Below are 10,046 nucleotides of genomic sequence, written 5' to 3'. Positions count from 1 at the left end.
CATACAACCAAAAAAGAGTCGAAGAGTAGGGAGTAGGGAGTAGGGACTAAATTTTAAAGCTACAATCGGATTGATGTATTTTTTCAGTTTGATATGGGCAAACAGGACCAAAGTGCAATCATTGTTCCTAAGTAAAAGTACAGCAATTGCATCGGCCAGTGTTATTTTGCAATGTTTTGAATTGCTTCGTTGGAAAATTTTAAATCAAACGTTTAAGCATCGTGACCCGTGACTACGTATTTAAACCTCAAATAAAACATTAGAACAAGTAGATAACAAATCCAAAACAAAAATTGCTTATATCACCTCTTGGTTCTCCTACATACATTTCTTGGGGGGGAAAAATAACCAGAGAGGCGAACTTACAAGAAAATCATCACGTTTGGGGTGTGGTAAACTCAACATGGAAACAATTTCAAACAATAACAGATAAGCCAGTAAGGTCTGGAAATGTAAAGGTTAATGGTCAGCTTTCAAATGTAAAGTAACTTCTTCAGTGTAGCAAAAGAATGAGCTCTGCTTCAGACCTCGATTATGCATATCGAATAACCATCAATATTTTATGTAGTCTGCATGGAAGGTTGAAAATGATGACAAGAATGTAATGTGTCATCTTAGGAAGACATGAAAATTCAAATTTTAGTTGTTAACAAGTTGTAACCATGACGTACTGATATTTGCAAGGAAAGAACCCTCGGAAGCACACTACGAAGTCACTGATAAGTATATACGACTAAAATGGCACCCAAAAGATTTTTGTCACCAACAAAATAATCCCCTAAATGAGTGAAACTAGTCCATGGCCTTCAAAAGATATCTACTGTTTGACAAAATAATCTCCAAAAGAATAAAACCACCTTGTGACTCCTAAAAAGTGATTTAAGGTTAATTAGGGTTTACCATTCACATATTGTTGAGATACCAGTCAACATGAAAAATAGACCCTGACAATAACGAAAATGGATGAGTTCATTATTAAGCTATTTCGTCAACTAATTACCCTCTATTAATATAGCTGCCATGCTTCAAGCATGATATACTAGTATTTGCAAGTTTGCAACCACCTTTAAGCATCCTACCATAAGTTTTATTAATTTAAATTCAAAAGATTATGTCAGTTTTGATGGCAAACCAATGAATTTGTATTGGCAAATAATATTAGTCTGCATCTAATGCGCATGAAAATGAGATGAACACCAAGACGGGCACTGAAATACTCTTACGCCATCAAAATTGATTCCAAAAGAAAGAAACTACAAAAAAATTCCCAAAAGATATAGGATGCTTGTCAAAAAGGTTCAATCATGAATAAATTCCATGTTTGTTTAATAATAATTTGGTGCATTCTAGTATGCCTATATTACGGTGGCTATGGTGTTTCAAAAAGTGTTGTTAAAATTAAAATAATGCTTTTTATTATTTAACAATGCTTTTTAAAGAGGTTGCTAAAAAAAAGTGAAATCAAAATGTTAAAAAAAACATGACTTTAATTTAAACAACACTTACATAGCCACCGTAGCTACTATAAGCATAGACATACTACCTAATAATTTACTCATGGTTTAACTATTATTTTGGCAAATGACAAATATCTTTTGGGGGAGAATTTTGTTCTTTTTTTCTTATGGTCCTTTTTGTAAGCGCTAGAACTTTTCAGAATCCATTTCGGTGCTTAACCCATATGACTACCAACCTAAAGAAGCATGCGCAGCTGCTCATGGCACGCATACTCTACTTCAGGTTTACCCCATCTTATTCAGTTCCTATGCTCTACCCTCTAAGCAATTGTCTTTTTCTTTTTTTCTCTTTCGAGAACTTTACCTTAGAATGTCATGATCGGAATTGGGTCCTATAGTACCAAATAGTACATTAACTTCCATTCTGACGTCTACTAACATATGCTTCCAACTTCCCGGTTGCTGACAATATGAGACCTACAAGGGAAGCAGCAGAAGATACTTAACATAGTATAGACAGATGTAAGAAACTTTCAAACAGGACATGAAGATGGTTAAAAGAAGTTAAATGACATAAGGACTTTAGGTTGCATTCGGATTTTGTCTGAGAAAAAATAGAAATGAAGAGACAGAGATAAAAGGACAAAAATAGATATTTTATGTTCCCACTTTTAAGAACTGAAGAAGTATAGAAAATATAAGAATTTTCTGTTTCTAGGACAAAATAATTGTGTCTCCATTTTTGTCTCCACAACCAAACGAATTTCTGTATCTACTGCTTTTATATTTTTATACGTAACCACTGCCCCGTCTTTATTTTTCACATTTCAAAAAACATTCAAGTATCAATTCAAATGAGAATGCAATAAGTATTTTTAGGCTTAAATAAGAGATTATGTAATAACAAAGGTATACTAGGCGAAAGGTTAATGTTATCCGCATGTCACACAAGCTAATATTAATGGTTTCTTGGCTCCTGGTTTATGCCTCATGAGTTGCAAGTTATGAAAAGACAATTCTGAGAGTGGCCACTACCTAGAAACAAAGCAGAGGGTCTTGCTGGCCGGGATTTGAATTCTGGATGAAATTGCACACCTACATAGTATGGATGACTTGGAAGCTCTAAGATCTGTGCCAAAGAAAATATATTAAAATCCAGAAATTATTATAAAAAATGATAAAATAAGTGAATTCTGTGTAGGAATAACAAATAAATCAGTATCCAATTCCACTTTGGTTCTAGTAAATATTGTTTTGCCTCAAAACATTTCTCAGCCATAAAACTAACCTCCATCCGATTTCCTGTTTCATCCTTCCCAACAAATTTCAGTCCAGCTTCTTCTAAAGTTCTGATAACATCTGGATTGACCTGCATAATGTTAATGCAAAATTACAAGAGTTGTACTACATGTGTCTCTTGCAATCACCAAAAAAAAAAGGTACAAGGTCAAACCTCATATCTGTGCCGATGTCGTTCATCAACATATGCTGAATTGCCATACCTAAAAAACAGCAGCAAGCATAGTGAGTGCTGACAACGCATTCCAATCATATAATTTTTATAGCAGTTATTAAGGAAACCATAAATAACGCTGTCACTAGATATTCAAAGCCAGGCTATAGTCTTGCAGATGCTACACATGCTCCTATGGTAAAGGAAGCAAGAAGGGAGGAAGGATTTGTGTGTTTGGTGGGCGGACTGGTTAATCAATGTGAGCTACTCCTTCCCTATCATCACTGACTAGGGTATAACCAAATCGTGCCCTTTGAAACTAGAGCAATGCTGAGAATTCTAAACAGGCCCTAAAATTCAACATCAAACTAAATGATGATTATCAATATCAACAACCACATTACTTATAGGCGTACTCCAGAAACACCACTGGCCCAAAGCAATGAGTTCGGGATATTAACATACAATGATACCACCACAAAAGCTATATAATGGGAAATACAACATACGAAAATGGTATCAATTTAGGTAAGAATGTACGCAAACTGCTATAACGTATTTCTGTATCAACTGTACCTAGTTAATATATAGTACTATGAGTTTTCAAGGCTCCCAGCCTCCTCTATAATGATTCTATTTCTAATTGCCCAAAATAGTCTCCTCACCTCTCCAATAACAGAATACATCTCTTGCTTTGGCAGGTTGGCAAATTATTTACAAGAACCAACCAAACCAGTGATACGCTCAAGTAGAATTATGTATACACCTGGTTTATAAGTTATAACTGAATAGGTTCGTAATAGAAAAGGTAACTAATTAAAGGGCAGCTACATCTACAAATTTATTATTTATTCAACTATCACTTAAATAATAAAACATAACCAGATAGCTACTTCACATACAGCTTAGAAGTAATACAATCAGGTGTCTGTAGAAGTGTTCTTCGAGATCCAAGCCTCATGGTACTTCCCATATGTGTCCGTGAACCCTGTTTATAAGAAGAAAATGGAAAATAAATGTCAAATATAGTGGTGGTTGGGGTGGGGGGAAGGCAGGGTGAGGGGCTCAGAAATGCATACTTCTGGCATGAAAATCACTACGGGGTTTGGTGTTTGGGCATCAAACTCTACACTGTTTGCTCTTTCCAGGCCCAAAACCTAAGATAGAATGTCAAGTTATACAGCAACAAAAGCATACAGTTCTAAAGCAAAACAGAAATGATACTTACGGATCTAGCAAATTCAATAACAGAAATTTGCATTCCCAAGCAAATGCCCAGGTAAGGAACATTGTTCTCTCTGGCATATTTGGCAGCCAGCATCATACCTTTGACACCACGATCTCCAAAACCCCCGGGAACCAAGACACAATTAGCCCTCTGCAAGTGACAATTTTCCAACAATGAGTGAGTATGTGACTACTGATTCAAGTGCAACATATTTCTTTATGAATCCAATTTCAAAGATGGTCTGACAATTCCATTGATAGTCTCAAATAACAAACAGGTATAATAAAATGTGCTAAATCTAGCAACATTAATAAAGTAAAAAAAAAATCCCCAAGCATCTACCATGTTACTCCAAATATAATTAATTACATTCCATAAACTGCATGTGCTACAGTACACATACCTTGAGAGTCTCCCACGCAGTAGCATATGCTTGTGGTGTCTGAACAAGTAATGACAAAATAAAGTAATTGTTGTTATGTTCACAATGACGAATAACCAAATTTCTTGAGAAGCAATTTGAAAGGAACTATTACAGATTTAGCACTGTCATCTTCAAGGTCAGAAGCTGCAATCCAGTCAATTGATGGCCTCAATGACAATGCAACACAAGCATGCAGAAGGGCCTGAAGACACAACAAACATTGAAAACATAGGAGAGAGAAGAAGGGGGAAAAGAAAATGAAAACAGGAATTAAACAATTAAAAACAACAGTTGTGTAAGAATGTCCAGATTTTTACTAGCAGACAAGGGCATCAGATTTATAGAAAGAGCAAGACTCAGTAAAACTATAAAGAAAAATTTAAATGTAATTACCAGGTAGTCTATAAATTCCTCAGCCTCATTTTCTAAACAATGTTGACAGCTAAATATAAATATACCAAATAATCTTTGCTCAAATTCTCCATCAAATACACTTCATCCAGATCTTAATGTATAAACATAAGTAAAAGTATAAAACGCACCTTTATAACAGATAAATATGAGTCTGTTAGACCAACATACTTTCCCACCATCGCAATCTTCACCTGTAAATGTCAAATAGGCTCTAAAACATTGAACAATATATTATAATAACATTAGGTAAATCAAATGCAAAGTAAACATATTGTACTAACAGAATCAGTAATATTATCATATGTCTCAGCCATCTTTGTCCATTGCTGTAAAGCAGGAGATGTAGCCTTTCTGAAAAACAATTATGATGGTGAATTAGATTGAAGTTTCCTGTTATTATTATCTTCCTTTAAAGCCAAAAAACAGATAATGACATATCCACCATGTAGTGCCCAAACATAATCAACTATATTGAGAGAGACGAATATATCCTGCTGTCTCATACTCCAGTCATGTTGTATAATCTGGAAATGCATTTAGTTATATTAGATTAGAGTTAATTTTATTGTAGCATGGGCACCGCTCATGCTAGAGTAGTTACAGGAATAAAGCAGCAATGTAATACTTTATGAAAGGGTTAACTTTGATATCTCCAAAGGAATTTATCAATTGATTTTAAAGTAAAGTAAGTTTTCTTCTCTTTCCCCTGGCTGTTTAGAAAACCACGAACTGAAGCAGGGCTAAGTCCATTCCACTTCAGCTATAATGGCATTTGCTGCAAGAGTTCTTGGACTTTCAAAAGTTAGAGAGGTAGCTAACAGAACATTACTGGACTTTCAAAAGCTAGAGAGGTAGCTAATAGAAAATAATGCTTACACAAGAGGACAAATTGCACAGTCACAAATGAAATCTTATGCAAAGATCCCAAATGGCCCCAATATATATAGACACACTATCTATTGGACTACTTTCATAAAATTATAGCGTGAATACTATTGCATGTAGACATGTAGTATACAGCTAGGATGAACAGTGAATATCTTATTTCATTGAGAGAGAGAGAGACTGCAGGCGTGGGGTGAGGTTGGGTGGACAAATGGGCTAGGAATGTTAGTTTTCTTCACTTTCCCGGATGGGAAAGTGGAAAACAGCCATTTCTAGACTGCTACATATTTTGTGACACAGATTTTATCCTACCATAAGTTGCATCCATGACAAAATTCACAAGTAAAACTGTTTATCCTTCTGCAGTGATAGAAACTAAATAAATAACTCACTCCAGTAAGTTCAGCTGCTGCAGAATTGAATGGTGAGCATTTTGGTTCTGAAAATAGAAGCCAATCAAAAAGAAAATCATTACACAAAACAAATCAAGACAGTCCAGCTACAACCGAACCAATACTTAGCTAGAAACCCACCCTAAGTAATAGGGGAATATGCCAAATATTCGGTACATCATGGATATTCAGTATATTTTCAACCTGCAAGGGAACATGCAGAAGATATGCATCAATATCTGATGCAGTGAAGCATTATTCAGATAATAGCCAAGCTATGTTCACCAACAACTTACTGGAACATGGCAAAACTGTGAGAGTTTATCCTTTGTATTTTGCAGAAGAGGCTGCCATATTGAATAACAGGTTTTCAGCAACAAATATAGCCAAAATAACACCGACGACACAAATGTCAAAATAGAAGGATTCTGAAAAACACTGGGAATTTCCTACAACTTAAGGAAATTCAAGTAACCTCCATGTTTTCCCAAATTTAGAATTAATTAAGAAAGAACTATTTTTTACCATCATATTGCCTGAATACTGCACCAAATATAGCATTATGGAGATGTAATTGTCACATCACGAAAGCCATATCCAGATAAGCTAATAAGTAGCTTGAGAAATAGCACTATACTTGAAATTGTAAGAAAATTGAAGAAGTGTATGTGTTTTGGATGATTAAACTGTACATTACACTATATATAGACACCTGGTGAATATTTCCTAAAATACCAACACTCAGTTTCTCTGCAAACATATTTACCCTATCGGCTTAAAATTGTAAAGAAATTTAAATGCTCTATCGGATTCATAATTTCTAAGGTATTTACAACCAATAATTTTGGAAACCAAAGTCTAAGGGTCAATAACAGAGCATGTGCCCTTGTATATGTATAATGATTGTAGTAGAAGTTGGTCAGAACTCAAATGAAAATGTTAGCAAAAATTTTCATCCCCTGAATATTATATTACTTATTTGGTGAAAAACTAGTATGAGCATATTTTCTAGTATCTCTGAATATAAAACATGCACGAATAAAAGGTCAATAAATTTCAATAATGCATCTAAATTCCATTATTACTAAGATGGAGAATCAAACATTATTACTCTAGAATTAGAAGGAGGAATAAATCTGCTCCACAAAGGTTCAACATTAAACTATTAAGGTCAAACATAATTCAGTTAAGACGAAAAATACAGCAAAGAAAATATTTATCATTTATATTCAATGCTCAAAGTAGAATCTGAATTTTATAACAAATGTTTATACCAATAAAAGAGATCAGAAAGCATTTTTTATGTACGCTACCTATAAGACTCTAGCAAACAATTGTTATATAGAGTAAGACTTTTGAAATACAACCAGGTACCAAAATATGGAATGACATACCTCTGCAGAACGGCATGCTAAGAGATGAGGGGTCAGGCCTAATGCTCTAAGTTCCCTGACACTGTGTTGTGTAGGCTTTGTTTTCTGGAATTAGGATATTGTACACAATAAATGAGAAAGAAATCTGTTTTAAATAAAAGTATGCAACAGTAGTCCACAAATAACTAAGTATTACTTGCTCTCCCACTACACCCAAAACCGGTATCAGGCTAACATGGATGAGGCAGAAGTTGTCAGGCCCTGAGAAAGAATATTGAGAAAAATGCAAGAGATGTATTATATGACAAGATACATACACTTCATAGCCGCATAGAGAAAAAGTTTTTTTATAAAAAAAAAGAATCATATCAATTAATGACTTCACTGAACCACACAATAGCATTATGCATAATAAATTAATGATGCAGTGATGCAACACCATTATACGTGACTGGAACAATGATATAGCATGTAAATAAAAGAATCATGCAGCAAATTGCCCTGAAAAAGAAATGTCCACACACTGAAGTTATCAAATACGTTTTAAACCCCTGCCAAGCTTATATGAATTGCACAAGAGGTAACCATAGAAGTTTATATAACTAAGGAATCATTGAAAATGCTTTTTCTCACAATAGAAAATTGAAAATGCTTCTCACCATAGAATAATAAGCCAATGATAAAATTAAATTAATCAATAATTTCCACAAAACCAAAAAAAAGGCAGTGAATAGTATGAAAATATATCAAGTAACGTTATTCTAAAATCATAAACATGCTAATCTAGTGTCATACCCACTGAAAAAGACAACTGCCTTAGAGCCTCAATAAATGGCATAGATTCAATGTCCCCTGCATAAAGAAAAACAGACTCCTCCTTTATCAACTGTAGTGGATATTGCAGCATAAACAGAATCATATTTAATTTAAAGAAAAAAAAAAGGAGGTGGGGGAAGAAAAAACTTACCAACTGTACCACCCAGCTCAATCACACAAACATCTGCCGGCCCTTCCTGCCCATCGACCGGAATTGCGGCAACTGATTGAACCCAATCCTTAATGGCATCAGTGATATGTGGAACAACCTGTTTCAAAACGCCATGAAACTCAATAAGAGTCGACATGCAGCCCTGCAAGCAAAACAAACAAGTAACGACAAATATATAACTAAAAATCACCTGAACAGTTTTTCCAAGATAATCTCCTCTACGTTCCTTCTCAAGAACAGACTGATCAAAACAAAAAACCAAACACAAACAAAGCGTTAAACCACAAAAATAATTAAAAAAAAAAAAGAAGAAGAAGATAAAATCAATTTCCACAGAACAATTACTTTCACAAGCACCTGGTATATTTTCCCCGTGGTGATGTTGTTATCCTTCGTAAGCGTAACATCCAAGAAGCGCTCGTAATTTCCCAAATCCAAATCCACCTTTAATTAATTTTTTTTTTTCAATTTTCCAAGTCAAACCAAAAACGACTAAAATAAAGTAATTTTCCAACGGCACAGCAACTACAAGACATGCAAATTCAAATTCAAATTCAAATTAATAAAAGAAAGAAGAATAGAAACCTCTCCTCCGTCGTCGAGAACAAAAACCTCTCCATGCTCAAAGGGAGACATGGTGCCAGCGTCAATATTCAAGTACGGATCTGCATACAATAATAATAAAAATGAATAAATAAAAAACAGAATGTTTTTAAGTGGAAAGAAAAAGAAGCATTGATGAGAGAGAGAAAGAGAGAGAGGTGTAACCAATTTTGATGGAAGTTACGCGGAGGCCGCACGCTTTGAGAACCACTCCTATGCTGCTTGCTGTGACGCCTTTCCCAAGGCCACTAACGACTCCTCCACTGATCAAAACGTACTTCATTTTTTGTTTGTGTTTGTGAAATGGTTAGTTAGTTAGTTGGTTGGTTGTGTTATGTGAGTTGGTTAGATATGGGGTGGTAGAAGGGTGAGAGTGAGAGGCTCTCTTTGTTAAAGTGTAGGCGCAAAGCTATATGATGGAGGCCGAAGCTGAAGCTAAAAAGGTAGCAGTCACTTTCCGAATGCAATTTTAAAAAGAGAAAACCTAGATAGAGAAAAAAAAGGAAAAAGAAAAATGGTGTGTAAACCTCAGGCTCAGGTACTCGACTAACTTGATCAACAATTCGACAATTTTCCTGCTTACGCAAATCCCAAATTCGTCTTGAGCAAATTTAAAATCCCTAACTATGGATATTAGAGTATATACCTAAATAAATTCTTAAAAAATTTTGTATCCGAAGTTTTTGTCTATAAAAATTTTTTATTATATTCTTAAATTTTATAAAAATAAGACATATCTACTTATCAATCTACTTAATATATTAAAATTGGATTTTTCCCCAACTAATGAAAGTGACGTGTCGATCTCTCATGATTCCATTTTTCCTCC

General features: G+C 34.6%; 1 protein-coding gene across 2 annotated transcripts; it reads right to left on the bottom strand.

Annotated features, from left to right (window-relative positions):
* LOC107618220 (CTP synthase) lies at window positions 240-9,793 on the bottom strand. 2 transcript variants are annotated; one of them, XM_021110426.1, is made up of 23 exons: window positions 9,383-9,793; window positions 9,200-9,279; window positions 8,960-9,058; window positions 8,805-8,855; window positions 8,594-8,711; window positions 8,422-8,478; window positions 7,823-7,887; window positions 7,648-7,731; window positions 6,550-6,600; window positions 6,395-6,457; window positions 6,254-6,300; window positions 5,258-5,327; window positions 5,105-5,167; window positions 4,675-4,764; window positions 4,542-4,580; window positions 4,139-4,288; window positions 3,990-4,067; window positions 3,813-3,898; window positions 2,911-2,959; window positions 2,746-2,826; window positions 2,493-2,586; window positions 1,822-1,934; window positions 240-569 (listed from the first exon to the last, which is right to left on the bottom strand). In XM_021110426.1, the coding sequence occupies exons 1-22, from the start codon at window positions 9,498-9,500 to the stop codon at window positions 1,870-1,872; spliced, it is 1,698 nt and encodes a 565-aa protein (XP_020966085.1). In that variant the 5' UTR covers window positions 9,501-9,793; the 3' UTR covers window positions 240-569; window positions 1,822-1,869. The 2 variants fall into 2 exon arrangements, with proteins under 2 accessions (XP_020966085.1, XP_016175708.1); XM_016320222.2 differs by having other exon boundaries at window positions 8,972-9,058; window positions 9,383-9,791.

Source organism: Arachis ipaensis, chromosome B09 (assembly GCF_000816755.2).
Source record: "Arachis ipaensis cultivar K30076 chromosome B09, Araip1.1, whole genome shotgun sequence".
NCBI classification, from domain to species: Eukaryota; Viridiplantae; Streptophyta; class Magnoliopsida; order Fabales; family Fabaceae; genus Arachis; species Arachis ipaensis.
This window is presented reverse-complemented; position numbering and strand designations above follow the sequence as displayed.